This window comes from Benincasa hispida, chromosome 9 (genome assembly GCF_027475165.1).
Source record: "Benincasa hispida cultivar pf3 chromosome 9, pf3_genome.v1.1, whole genome shotgun sequence".
In the NCBI taxonomy this organism is placed as follows: domain Eukaryota; kingdom Viridiplantae; phylum Streptophyta; class Magnoliopsida; order Cucurbitales; family Cucurbitaceae; genus Benincasa; species Benincasa hispida.
In genome coordinates this window covers 45,129,029-45,144,367 of record NC_143486.1, presented here as the reverse complement: position 1 = coordinate 45,144,367, position 15,339 = coordinate 45,129,029, and the positions used below count along the sequence as shown (strand labels likewise).

General features: G+C 32.8%; 1 protein-coding gene and 1 long non-coding RNA gene across 6 annotated transcripts; both read right to left on the bottom strand.

The window, feature by feature from the left end:
* Nucleotides 1–2,430: 2,430 nt before the first annotated feature.
* Nucleotides 2,431–11,751, bottom strand: LOC120085298 (MATE efflux family protein). Of its 5 annotated transcripts, XM_039041213.2 has the most exons (6): nt 11,602–11,751; nt 11,017–11,098; nt 10,864–10,917; nt 8,307–8,419; nt 7,328–8,203; nt 2,431–3,243 (listed from the first exon to the last, which is right to left on the bottom strand). In XM_039041213.2, exons 4-6 carry the CDS (start codon nt 8,358–8,360, stop codon nt 2,689–2,691), a joined length of 1,485 nt encoding a protein of 494 aa, XP_038897141.1. In that variant the 5' UTR covers nt 8,361–8,419; nt 10,864–10,917; nt 11,017–11,098; nt 11,602–11,751; the 3' UTR covers nt 2,431–2,688. The 5 variants fall into 5 exon arrangements, with proteins under 5 accessions (XP_038897141.1, XP_038897140.1, XP_038897142.1 ...); XM_039041212.2 differs by having other exon boundaries at nt 11,017–11,654; XM_039041214.2 differs by lacking the exons at nt 10,864–10,917; nt 11,017–11,098; nt 11,602–11,751 and adding an exon at nt 8,656–9,172.
* On the bottom strand, nt 6,034–6,844 carry LOC150033849 (uncharacterized). The gene is made up of 2 exons (XR_016531712.1): nt 6,630–6,844; nt 6,034–6,387 (listed from the first exon to the last, which is right to left on the bottom strand). It is a non-coding gene; the product is annotated as an uncharacterized LOC150033849 (long non-coding RNA).
* Nucleotides 11,752–15,339: the final 3,588 nt, after the last annotated feature.

The following is a 15,339-nucleotide window of genomic DNA, read 5'->3' as shown; positions in this document are numbered from 1 at the left end:
ACCTAGATTGTATCAACACATCCTTGACTTGCACTTGCCACAAGCCAAAGTTGATCATTCCATCAAATTTTATCAACATCAAACTTTACTGGACTTTTAAAACTTGAAATCTCTACTTCATTCCTAGCAAATATGCAAATAGTGAACAACCGACACTATTCACAACACCGCAACCCATTTCAAGAACTTTTATGATGTCGAAGTTCAAATAATACTCCAACCACAAAGCATACTCAGTAATTCAAGGCAACAATGAACCAAAGCTCTGATACCACTTGTTGGAAAAAAATCTTCCACTACTATTGCATGAATAATTGCATGAATAAGTAGAAAAATAATAGTGAAATTAAAAAAAAAGTAAAAAAAATTGAAAACACAAAAATTAACATGAAAGAACTATAAACTGGAGAAAAAAACTACGAACCAGAAAAAAATTATTATATGAAAACTTACTGCAATCACACAAAATAATTCTCTCTTTGATTCTAATTACAAGATCACTCTCTCGAAATCTTTATACTACTCACACCATTTAATCTTACTCTCAAACTAGGGAGTACACAAGAGAATTTAATTAGAGTTAGCACACTCAAACTTAAAGTATTTCTAATTGAGACGATTTCAAACCAAAGGCATACACCTCTTTTGTAGTGCTTGGATCCCATCATTTCCCTGAACTTTTCTAATGTGGGACAACGTAGTTTTAATATTTTGCCAAAACTAACACTTGGAAAAGTGCAAGAAAAGTCGTCAAGATAAAACTTACCCCCACAAACCTTAATATGTTTAGGAGAACCATCTTTAAACGGTTGGTTGACGTTAATTTGGTATCCAACAATCCATTGTTTCATCACATCTTACTAAAGGAGGAAGTGTGGACGATAGACCAAATGTGATGAATTTTGAATGAAGGAATACGATTATCACGTTCGCCAAGGGAAGAACTTATTTTGATTACTAGACTGTGGGCGTTCCTTGGGAGGGTGGTTGTTCACTTGATTTTTGAAAGTTCTTGTGTTCTTCTTTCTCTACTTCTTCTGTAATTCCACTTGTGTTTACTAATTCTATTTGAAGTTCTTTTGTTAGACAACAAAATTGAAACCATGGTTTGTTTTTTACTCAGATTTTCCTCGGCCTTTAAAATTGAAAATAAAGGTATGAATCATCGTCAAATAATATATAGTTAAAATGTCTAATAAAGAATAATTCCACTATGTTTATGAATTTGTGAATGCAGTCTCAATTAATAGTCCAAACAAATATAATTCAACCTAGCATATAATATATATTAACGACCATGGGTTTGTGGTTCAAATCCCTCATTTATTGTAGTATTAAAAAAAGTAATCAACCAATAGAAATAAGGAAATGTAAGACACAAACCTCATAACAATTGATTGTGTTCACATTTTATAATGAGAATCAAGTGTACACTCTACTCTAAGATCTATAATCATTCTATAATCCTACAACATATTCAAAAGGGTCTTCAATCTCATTCTTATTGATTATTATGTGGGATCCATACAATCTTTTTAGTCTACTTTTCACAATCTTTCCTTTTTCTTTAGAGATCTATATTTATAATTAGAGATCCATATTCATATTCATATCGGGATTCATAATAAAAGTTTTTTCTTTTTTAATCCATTATTTTTGTTAGGTCATATTTTCGAAAACTAGATTGACTTATTGATTTTATCTTTTATGCATGATTTTTGGCCATTTGTTAATACATTTACGTGAACGAGATCGACATAAATATTTTCCCATGATTTTTGGTTTAGTCCATACAAGAATATCATTTAAAAATAAACCAAAGTAATAATATCCTATTAAATCAAATAAGTTTTTGTTTTGAAATTTTTTATTTAAAAAAAATAATTAAATTTAATAGTATTTGCATTATGTATTTTTTTTCAAAATTTAAATTTGAATTAGACGGGTGAGATTTAAGATAATTATGTTTTTAAAATTCTACATTTTATAATTTTAATTTAAGTATTTTTTTCCAAATATAACAATTTGGATAAGTAAATAGTTTTTTTTTTTTTTTGAAATAGTAAATATAAAAATAAAAAAGAGCATTTAAATTCTTATAACATATTCTTTAATTATGCATTTTAATGAAACACAAAAGAGCATTATGATAACAGTCTATATTTCATTACATTTTTATATGGAAGTAAATCACAATAATGAACTTTTGATTACGATTGTGGTATGTTTGTCAAAAACACCATAAAAAAATATTCATTTTCTTTGCAATTGATTCAATCACGGTTAATTTTCATTACGTTTGAACCAAATTTTCAATGTGGATATGTAAATATAGATGTATTGAATGTTGTTCTCCCCTGCTAAATTCAAAGCGACCTACAAATATGCATGTTCTATATAAATTGGATTTAATGGATTGGATTTCTATCATTACGACAACATAAGAATCACTTGGAACCTTTAAATCAAAAGTTGTGCATGATCACAAGACAAAAAAGCAAAGAAACATAATTGAAGACCTTACACAAAATCAGAAGCACAGCACTGATTCAAAACCTTTCCCCAACTGACAACAACCCATCATTCATCACTTGGAACTCTACAACATTCTCTAAGGTGTTAAACCCACACCCAAAAATCCAAAAAGCCAAAAAGCCAAAAAAAAAAAAAAAAATACAGTTTTTCTCTCTAGAAAATATAATGTTGATGGCCATTTTCATCGACAAGCAACTCCTTACTTTCCTCCTGAGCAGCACTAGTGGCAGTCATTTCCAAACCAGCAAGCTTCTTAGCCTTCAAAGCCTCAGCCTCCCAATCAGTGTTGGCAAGAACCACATAGAGCATGGACACAGCACAAGCGACTTGGGCCGAGAGAAGCCCAAACCAAAGCCCGACAAAGCCAAGTTTAAGCCCAAAGGCGAGGCCCACAGCAACAGGGGTGCCCACAAGGTAAAAGGAAGCCAAGTTGATACGAGCACCCACAGCAGGACGGGCAGTGCCACGTAGGATGCCGTAGCCGGTGGTCTGGGGGCAGTTGAAAAGCTCACAGAGGCCTATGATTGGCAAAGCAGAAGAGACCAATGATTTAACCAAGACATCATGTGTGAAAAGTGTGGCCCATGTCTGCCTAAGAATCACCGTCCACGTCACGTTGATTACGCCTATCACAAATGCGCATCCCAATGCTACCATTGCTGCAACTTTCGCTTTCCATGGCTTTCCACTTCCCAGTTCATTCCCTACCTGCCATTTCCCATGTACATTACATGCTTGCTAATCAGATCAAGACGTATTGGATTTCTTTTTCTTTTTCTTCATTTTTATTTTGTGAAATAACTTATAATTTTGATGTTTTTAAAATATTCATTTAATAGTATTAAAGAGCGTTATTTTGGAATTTGAGTTTAGAGTTTAGCATACTTAACTACATACAAATTAAAGAAATAAGAAAAATCTACCTAAAATATGAAAGGTGTGTTTGATTTAATTTTGAAAAAAAAAAATAAAATGTTTAAAAACTACTCAAAATAGCTTTTAAATATTTTTTATCAAAAGAGTTCAAATAAAAATGATTGTATTGAAAAACATTTTTTTTTAAGCCAATAAACTTGAAACTAACAAAACTAACTAAACTAACTTGAAGCTATCTTCCTTATCAAAAAGGAAAGGAAAAAACCAAGAAACTATCCTCTATATACAAATGAGAAAAACTGAAAAAAAAGTTAGTACTCCATTAATACACTGTACACATTAAACGTGTATATATGGTAGACACAAGTTATAAACCCATAATATGAAAAATCTGTTAAATAATATTATCTTTAAGAAGTTTTCTGGAAAGTTTAGGAGTTATATTAAATCTTATACTTTGTCCAAGATCAACTTGTGATCTGTAGATCTTTCATATTGTCCAAGGTCAATTTTTGACCATTAGATCTTTTACATTATTCAAAGTTGATTTTGGATCATTGGTTTGCTTGATGCCTAAGTTTTCTTGAGATAAATAGGTGGAGAGTCATGGTTACTAATGTTAAATCATGTGATTTATGAAATATAATAGAGATTTCTTCTAATAAGAAAGTTTGCTCTTTCTCTGTAAAAAAGAAAGTTTGTAACTCCTATTTTACATGGTGGATTTCTTCTATCTTTACTGTAGTGGATTTCTTCTATCTTTACCTGTAGTATTTATCTTAATTTACTTAAGGATGATACACATAAAATTACTATACATAATTCTCTTCCTCCTCTATTATTATCCTTCTCAATCTATGCAATCTTACTCCATTTGTTCACAAGCACTAACAGATGGAATGCACAAAAATGACATCCAAGTGCCGTGTAGATTGTACACAACAGTTTGGATGAAAATTTTACTAGAATGTGAGGTTGGGCAATCACCAAACCGTTGTTCCCCCCGTCTCACACCAGCAAAAAAATTTCAATACTCAAATACTCTTTTCATTCACACTGTAAGATTTTTCTTCCTATATAATGCTTCAATACTTGTATTGTACTTCAAATCTTCTTTTTAAAATAATACTTAATAGGACAATAAACCTTCTATCTACCTCTATTTTGGTATAATATTGTTTACTTTGAACATAAATTCTTATAATTTCACTTTTAGTTGCACTTGTCTCATATCATTAGAAATAATAGTCCTAATTTAAATCATAGTTAAGCAAAAACCAACTCATTCTCCTTATTTGAGATTCGGGGATTTTTTTGACACGACTAGGTTTAGACTATGATAAAGAATACTCCACTTATCTCTAAATTGGTGTAATACTAATATACACTTTGGACATAATACTCTCATAATTTTATTTTTAGCTTCATCCAAAAGGTCTCGTACCAATGTAAAAAATTATCTTCACTTATATATTAATTATATATATTTTTTTTCTCTAAGCAAAATAAAACTTTGTTGACATGATCAACAATAAATGAGAGCATTATCTAGACGAGATAATACTAGTTAGCTGGGGTTTTTTTTTTTTAATACTATAAGAATTTAAACCTCAAAGTTCAGAAAAAAAAAGAGTGTATCTCAACCACTCTGACTAAAAAAATTCTTACTGGACCCATCATGCACAACCTTTTCAATCATCAAGGGAACAGGCCTCTGTCCCTCCGTACACAAGCTGCCCTGTTCTCACCCCCTCGGGTTCTTCAAAACCCATGCTACCTTAGCATCGTGGCTATGCCCTCCCAGACGCACAAATAGGCATCATGTGCCCAAATAAACGCTTAACGCTAATATAATTAAAATGGACTATAGTAAATATAATAATTATGTCTAAAATACAATAGAGAAGAATTTGCATCCATAGTAAAATTTAGATTTTCTTTTAGATTTTTTTTGAAGTTTATCCACAATAACTATATTGTTGGTAAGAGTCTTATCGTTGATAGATTTGACTATTTGTAATTCTTAAAAGTTGTTGCTATATACTTCATTATTATCCCACATTGTAATTATTGTGATTAAAACCCCAATATTAATGGAGAACTTAGATTTGGATTGTGTTGGATTCATTTGGATTAAAGGGTTTAACTTGAGGTTAAGAAAAAAAATTATCTATAAACCAAAGTTATGAAATTCACTTAGATGCTAAAATTTTAAATTGGCACACAATCTCATATTTCAATAATTTTTTTTTATTATTTTTTATTTTGAAACTCTTACAAATATAACAATGAGATCCAAAATATTTACAGATATAACATAATGTAAAAAAAAAAAATTCTAAATATGACAAAATTTAGATAGTCTATCAGTGATAGACCATAATGTTGATAAAAGTTTATCAATAATAGAAGTCCATTACTATAGACTTTGCTATATTTGCAATTTTTTAAAATATTGTTATATCCCTAAAGATGTTATCCATTGCAGTTATCTTCTTTTATTTTATTTTATTTGTAATTCAAACGTAGGCTATATAAAGTCAATATGTTCTAATTCCAAGCCTAACAGAGACCACACATGCTTTGCCTAGTTGCAATAAGGGATTGCTTAGAAGGTCAAGGTAAGAATGCAGGCCACAACTTCGCCATCTCATAATTAGTACAATCTCCAGCAAAGAGCAAGATTCATCTTTTGTTTCTTTCTACATCTGAAACATTGAAGTGGGGGCGAAGAAGAAATTGGGTCTTGATTTGCCACTTTTTCCAATTTAAGAAACAGGTTTGAAGAAATCCTCTCTGAGAAATGGCATGTACTCTAGGCGGAAATCTCTACTGAACCAGGAACATGGAAACAAAAGGTAAACTGTAAACAAAAGACCTGAAGAATCCAGCTCCTACGAATGAAAAGGATGAACAAAATATCTTCCTTTATTTTTCAATTGGAACTTGGAAGAACAGACACCTTACTGGGCTTATCTGATAATCAAACTGCCGGAATTAGTATAGTATTGATTCGGCAAGCCGCAAAGGCAGGTAACAAATCGGGGCAAAATCTTAATACTAGATATGACCCCAAAATAACAAGAGTTAATCTTGATATAGGGTGACAAGTAAGATAATGAGGAGGAAAAGTTTCATCATCGACAAGAAGAAACCTAAGGACCCTAAACCGCTCAGCCATTAAAAATTTATAGTAAAGAGATAGCCAGAAAGTTTACCTAGAGAAAAAAAACCACTCTTTCAAGAGTGCGTGATAGCTATCACTGATGGGTGCTCTTGCGCTGAAGGTGAACGGCGGCTAAACAATTTGTCAAAATACATCGAAAGGAGTGTTCTACCTAAACAGAGAGATACCAGAACGAGCAGTGGACGGAGACCACCTCCAGAGTAAGAACCACTAGAGTCTAATCTAACATGGGAAAACGCACTGAGCATCTCAAGCCCTCTTGGAATTCCATCATATACATCCGTGTAAGAATACAAAATGTCTTACAAATGCTAATCAGCCTAAACAAAGAAGAGAGAGACGGCTGAAAATGAAAGGTTCCATATCAACATATTGGATTAGAATATGACGTGTTTTATAGGTGCAAATTTGTCTATATATAATTTTACTCCATTGAAGGTTTTTACCAGTTGACCATGACGGGATAATGACTGACAAACTGTACAATTGACAAATGTTCAACCAGCATAATAATTGTTTTGCCAAGTTTGACATGATAAACAAGCATGTTACTTATCAAAAATTAATGATTACATAATACGCAAAGATAATCATAATAACAATTGGCAAACGTAGAGATAAATTTTAGGCAATTAATATTTGCACAATTTTTTTTAGATTTATAGATAAGACGGAGAAAAAAGAGCCAAAAAAAAAAAGAGAGAGAGAGAGATTGGAGAGGAAACTTACCCTGGTGGAGACGCAACCAGAGAGAGCAAGGGGAACGGTGTACATCATGCTTGTAGTTTGGATGAGAATCCCAGTGGCGGCCACAGCCGACGTTGGATTGGATAAATAACCAGACAGCACTGTCACTATTTCATACCACCACCACTCCAAACATATTCCCAAGCAACTCGGTACAGCCAATTTCATCACTGGCCCCACGCCTCCACAAACCTCTCCCAACTTCAACGTCCATCTCATCTCCCCTTTCCTTCCCCACACCCACACGTATCCGGACATCAATCCCACAATGTTCAAATTTGTGAGCACCGAAGCCATTGCCACTCCTTGTATCCCCATCCCCAGCACCACCACCATCATATAGTTCAGAGGCACATGAAGGCCAACTGCTACTAGAGTGCAATACATCATGGGTTTCGTGTCCTTTTGTGACCTCAGAAATATTTTTAACGGTTGCAACAAGGTGTTTGTTAAAAGGTCCGGAAGAGAATAAATACAGTAAATAGCCGCCATACTTGTGATTTGTTGATCTTGACCTAAAAATACCATGATGTTGTCAAGGTTGAGCCAGAGAAAACCGATGGGTATAGTTGCAAAGAGGAGGATTAAGATCATGCGTTGCAGAGAGAGACAGAGGAGATCCCAATTTTTACTTCCGTAGGCTTGGCTGCATATGGGTTCCAACCCAGCGGCTAAACCCACCATAACAGAATAGCCTGTGATATTTGTAAATCCTATAGCAAGTGCACCACCTGCTAGCTCCAGGCTTCCAATTCTGCCCAAGAACAAAACAGAGACCACCTGCCTGAAAAACACCAAGAAGTTCATGGCAGTGACTGGAAAGGTCAAACCCCACAGCTCTTTCGACTCTTCTACCACCTGTAATTAGTCGTGATAGAATCTTCAAATCCTGAAGAAAAACCGGGAGGGGGGGTGGGGGGAGGGGGGGTGATTGAGTTAAATTTTTGGTCCGTTTCTGTACCTGAGAAACAGAGAGCGCTTTGTTCGAAGAAGCATCTGGGTTTCCGTCTTCCATTTTTTCCAACCAAGAAATTATTTTTTTTAAAAAAAAAAAATCTCTACGAGGCGTATAAGCTGCATGGAAACACTCGATCAAATAATGAACAAAGAGAAATCCATGTTATAAAATTTATCAATGAATCCATCAGCTACATCAACAAGGCAAACAGACCTCCAATAGAAAGTGTGGCATTTAGAACAAGGAATATGAAAACAGAGTAGAAAAGAAAACAACCAAAAGAATTTAACTCTTGATGACATACGAGTTGATTAAAATATGTTTGAAACTTTTTGATCGGCACGAAACGTACCTTCCTACGCTTGTCTAGAAGTCTGACTCTAAGTGCAGGAGTTAGATGAACCAAGCAAAAGCTAGGAATGTATAAGAAGACGAAGGAAGACGGAGACAACCAGGCAGGAATCTCGAGTTTTAATTGTTTACCCAAAAAAGGAAATAAAATACGATGTAATGCTCGAGTACTTTTGAACAGCTATTTTATTTTATTAAGATATACATGCACGCCCATACCATGTTGTATTATATACACACAGTGACATATATTTGTGCTTAGAAAAGCAGAAGTGACATACTAAGTGGCAGCTATGGCCTACTACTTAACACACGCACATATTGACAAATAGTTGAATGTTAAGAGCTTAGAGTGAATGAAAATGATGGAGAAATAGATGGGTTTCGAACTTGCTTTTCCATTTACGTGGTAGCAGCATAAGGGTATAGAGATAAGCAGGAACGAAAGCAACGAGAGGGGGAAGGAAGGACGGGCAGACGGAAAGGGACGGCAAAAAGAAATGGATCCATTTGTTGGCGTTTCGATGATTGATAACTTTATCTTTCGACTTTATTATATCCAAGATTTTCTACTTTTTATGATTTCTTTAAACCATGGGAAACCGAAAAGTTAAAATCTTTTTTCTTTTCGACATGACCCACCATGTGTGACCATACGAATACTGAGTGGGTGGGACGGGTCAAATACGAGCGTTGGTTGGAAGAGTTGGCACTTGAAGGCCAACAAGACTGGAGACTGAACTCAACTCCAAGTTTCTTTTGCTTCTTATGACCAAAATTGTATTTCCAACTTCATAAGCGTTGAAACAAAAAAGACAGATACATGTCCACTTATCCCTCTAGAATTCACAACCAAACAAATATAAAAAGTGAATAACCCAATGTTTTTCTCCAAAATATAAAAAACCGTGCACGTGCACTGCGAATCAATTGAAACAATATATTCTTTCCAAAATAAAGAAATAAATAAAAGAAACAACATATATGCCTTTTATGTGGAAAGTACCTATATGCCCATATATTTAAGAATATCGGAAAGGTAATTACGTGTATGAATGAAATTTATGGATAAAATAAACATAAAATGTACCCAACACATCAGAACTTTGATACATTAATCATACAACGTTCAATTCTGATGTAATATTTCTAACGTTATAGCTTTAAAAAAATCATATTTGTTAATGGATTAATCTTATAGGTAAACTAGAACAACTTTAATCAATACTTACCTTTAGAAAAACCATAGTTACATAGACATACAAAAGAGAAAATACTAGCATTGAAATATCCATATGCAAACTAAAAAACAAAAATAAAATATACGTCTATGTCATTTCAATTCCCAATATGAATAAATAGATTGTGTTAGGAATGAATTTATAATATGTGCACATAATGACACATGCAACGAGAGCAAACTACTTGGAAAAAACAAGAGCATTTGCTATTAACCTACAAAAATGACAAAGAATTATCACCAAATAAATGAAGAAAATCACAAGCTGCAAAAAGAAAACCATTTGGCAAAGGTATTCTAGTGATTTCAAGTCAAATGTTATAATAATCATTTTTATTGTTTTTAATAATAATTCAAGTATTTAGAAACTTAATGCATGGGTGTCTTTTTTTCAATTGAACTAAATTTTTAATAAATTCTACAATATTGACCGAAAAAATTTATTCCCGAAGATTAAACTATATTAATGTTAATCTGATCGTTATTTAATTAATTTACATATACATGACCAAGAGGTGAAGTGACTCAAATTCCCATCCACTCATACATGATGTTGAACTAAGAACCCAAAAACCAAGCTAATGATGTTGTTGAACTAAGACCCCAACAACCAGGACAATGATTTAACAAATTTACTAATATATACAATAAAATATACTTTGGTATAATATATATTTTAAGTATATAGAAACTTAATGCAAGGGTTGTCTTTTGTGTTTTCAATTGAACTAAATGTTTAATTAATTCTACAGTATTAACGTATTAGTATAATTTCAACTTTGCTTAATTGGTCTACCTACCTATAAGAAAAAGTCAAAGATTCAAATTCTATCTCGAATTCAGAGATGTTGTTTGAACTAACAGCCCAAAAACCAAGATAATGATGAAAATAAATTCACTAGTTTATACAATAAAATATATTTTGGTAAGAGGTTAAGGCACAGGATCAAAAGAAATATATCCACTCACAAATTAGAATTTGTAGGCCAGGTTTGTTGCTACACTGGCTCCCTTTAGCTCTTTCTGAATCAATGAAATATTATTTAAGTTATTGATTGACAAAAATTTAAAAAGATAAGAACTGTATCAAAATAAATAGACAATTCTGACATAACCAAGTACCTCATAGCCTCCATCATATATTCCTTCGTACTTAATAAACACTGCAATAATGCACACTCAACTTCATTTCTTCCATTGTCTTCTACCTCACAAATAAATCAAAAAGCAGTCACAAATTCTAAATAACATTTTCAAAACGCATTCAACAAAACTCTCACTCTTCTACAAATAAACTAAACAATAATCAGTCAAGTTCCAAAATCCAAACCAATTCCATATCTGAAAAGTAAGTCAAGGCACTCAAATAAACACCACACCACACCACACCTCACACACAACACAAATCTCAAATCAAATCGACCACTAACATTTGAAACTCGATCGAGATAAACAAACAGAGAATCGAGTAACGAACCTACTATAAATTAGGTTCTATTCAAGAAAACTCATTTAGTTAGTAAGAACCGCCAAACGTCGGCGGTTTTTAGCCGGAAAAGTACGGCAGAAGGCGCCGGAAAAACTTCCGGCGCGCGTTTTGCATTAACATCCTTCTTCCTCAGATCGGACGGCGCAATAGGATGCCAAAATCAGTTCGTAAAACGGAAGAAATCAGAAATGAAGAAAACAGGAAGATAGAATGATCACCTGAAATGGAAATCGAAGACGAAGATTGAAGCTATGGTGAAGTTTCTGATCATGAAGAAGAGTGAAAATGGAAGGAAGAAAGAGGGGAAGATAAAGGAAAATGGGAGGGAAGCCTCCATGTCTCTTAGTCATTTTCCCTCCAGATTTATTTATTGAAAAATTATTTTTGATTATTTTATTGTGAAGTCTAAACCTCATTGATTTTTTTATTCCATAAATTTATTTTGGGTTATTTTCAAATATAAAAAAATATAAAAAAATATTTATAAATATAATAAAATTTTGTTGTCTATTTACTATAAATCGTACTAGACTACACATGACACGATAGACACACTATCGCAGATAAATTGTGATGTTTTGCTATTATTTATATATATTTTTAATAATTTTATCATTTAAAATATATATATTTATTTTTATTATTTTATAATCCAGACAATAAATTTATAATTATTTAATTAATTCTACCCATAATCAAGAGTTAAAGGAGTTTGAATCTCCCCACTCTAAATATTATTGAATTAGAAAAATAATAAATTAAATACATCTATTTATGTTGACCATTTGAAAGATATTTTAGTGGGACCATTCTTGTAATTAGCATCATCTTATACAAACATAGGGGCTGTCACATGTATGAAAATAGGTGCAAGTAATTTTAGTTTTGTTAAATGATTAACTGGATATTGATGGTAGGGATGAAAGTAGAGTTTTTTATTTATTTATTTGTTATTATTTTTTTTAATGTTAATGTTAAGTTTAAATGGTTAAAAATAAAATGTTACTGTACCAAAATATTTTAAAAAAAATTAATTGACAAAAATGAAATAGATGAAGAACTTAATTATTATTAAATCTATTACGGCAAATATCAATTTATACCCATAAATTTATGTTAAAAAGTCTCCTTCTTTTATTCAAGAAGTATCTTATAAGATAATTTTGAATCATCGAATCTTACACTTTGTCCAAGATCAATTTATGAAGATCAGTTCTTTCACATTGATCAAGGACAACTTGGAGCTATTGGATCATTTGCATTGATCAAAACAAATTGGAGTCATTGGATTTACTTGATGGTCAAGTTTCTTTTGGCTATAAATAGGAGGAGATCCATAGTTGCCCAGTCATCCAAAATCACCAATAAGTGAACAAAATATGAGATAAAAAATAAAAAGTTTATTCTTGTAAGAGAGCTTGCGATTTCTTTATAAGAAAGAAAGTTTATCACTCCTATTTTATATAGTGGAAATTTTTTTTATCCTTGCTAGTAGTTTTTACCTAATTTGTTTAAGGATTTTTCATGTAAGATTTATGAATGTTATTCGCTCCCTTATTCTTCTGGATATTCTTTAGTTGTTCATCTCAGTTAAAAAAAAATTGACTTATATGTGTGTGAGTTTGTGCTCATTTACTCAAAACATTTGAGTCATTCGTGTATCAACCGGTTCTTTGAGGAGTAGAAGCTGATTAATACTTTAAACAAGGAAGGGAGTATCTTGAACCAAATCTAACAAGGGAGCTTGTAGATAATCCAACTTAAAGATAATCATCAAATGATAAGCAACTATTAATCAAGAGAAAGGGAGCTATTGTTCTTTTCGTTTGTTTTTCTAATCTCTGGAGATAGTGATGAAGATCAAATAGCTCCATTAATGGAAAAAATAATAATAAGTACAACAAGAGGACATCAAGGAATAACAGAAAAAAAAACTATTAAGGATCAAACAATGTTGTCACTAACCAATTAAGACGAAGAAAAAGGTATACAATAAGAAAGTATAATAATTTCAGACATATATTCAAGCAGAATATGCAAATATCGGTCCTTGCCAAGAGAATAACAGGGAAGACCTGGTGGTGGTGTATTCATACTGTTCGTGGGAGATCAGTACATGAAGAAAGAATTGGCGAAACTCTTAAAACCTGGAAAGGATTGAAAAACGGTTCTTCAAAGGTAATGTTTTCATCTTCCCTCTTAAATTTATGCTTGATCTACTATTTTCTAAAATTTCATCTTCCCAAAATAAAAACAAAAGCATTTATACGCTTCCACTGTAAGATTTGATCACTTCTAGACGAGCATCCTTCTTGACATGTAGTTTCCTTTTTAGTTTTTTCCTTGATCCTTACCATCTTTGTACCTTGTCTAGTACTCACCATCCAGATGAACTTCACTCAGCACGCAAATGAAAAGATGAAGAGAAATGGTTGAGAAAGATAGAAACCCACATTATTTCTTGAGAAACTGTCCCAAAACAACGGTTAATACTACAAATTCAAAATGAAATTTGAAATTAAAGGACAATTAACCATGCACACACACTGAACAACTGTAATTAAGTTGGTTATTAAATTGATTTTCCACTTGGGCTTACAACCTTGATGGGCCAAGCTAATACCTCGTACGTTGAGGAGGAAAAGGAGGAATTCGCCCATGCCTGACCCTAAGATGTGGATCATCCAAGGCACATTAGCTTGGTGTACTTCTTCTTTTTAAACTAGAGTTTGAAACTGAACCTTTTAATTCGGAATGAATCAAATCTCCTTTGTATAGGGTTCCAAACCAATCAGCCTAATAATAAGAAAGGGGCTCGGGAGAATCGATGATTGCATCAAAGATGCACTTGCAAGTACTAGTACATCTGAGAATTCTTAAGTGGCTAAATTCCTTATCAGACTAGCCCAGTGAGTTAATTACTATGTTTTTACACACACAAAGCCAAAACAGCTTTCAGGGCCTCGAATCGAACAATACCCAATGCCTTTGTAAAGATATCTGCGTTTTGATTCTTAGTGCTAATGTGTTCCAACGTGATTTGTTTACTTTCAACTAGGTCTCAAATAAATGATGTCGAGTGTCAATGTGTTTAGTACTACTGTGCTGAAACGAAGTTTTGGGTATATCAATGGTACTCATGTTGTCACATTATAGAGTCATGACATTTTGTGAGACATCATACTCTTGTAACATTTGCTTCATCCATGAAATTAAGTTGTTCCCTAAAAGAAGCAACTTACAGAGGTGCTCTTCCTGTCCTTAAAGCTTTTAACCCAATCAACATCATAGTAGCCAAAAAGAGGGCTACTTGTATCAAAAGTGTATAATAAGTCATAATCACTTTTTTTTTTCATTAATATATATGATTATCCTCTTAGCACTAAGCATGGTTTTAGGACAGGAATGATATCTGGCACAAATACCAAATGTCTAGTCTGCTGGCTGTTAGATACAACAAACTTCCAATGATGCTTCCGTACAGACTCTCATCAACTTGAGTTCCTCCTAAATCTTTGGAGATTCTAGCATGAATGGGAGTAAGAGTTCGTTTAATACTGATTTGAAACCCTAGAAAATATGTTACTTCTCTTATCGTGCTCATTTCAAATTTCTTCTTCATTTGATTCACAAATAGTTCTACCATCTCTTGTAACATCCCTAACAAAAAAAAAATATCATCAACGTGAATCTAAACAATCACAAACTTACCTTGAGATCATTTTATAAATAGAGTTTAACAACTCTTCCTCTACTGTACCCATTGTTTACGAGAAATTAAGTCAGATGTTAATATCAGGCTCTGGGCGTTTGTTTAAGTCCATAAAAGGCCTTATTTCGTATATACACATACTCAAGATGAGAAGGATCCACAAATCATTTGGGCTACTCAACGTACATTTCCTCTTTAAATATTCGTTCAGGAAGGCACTCTATGAAGGAATTGAATCCTCAAT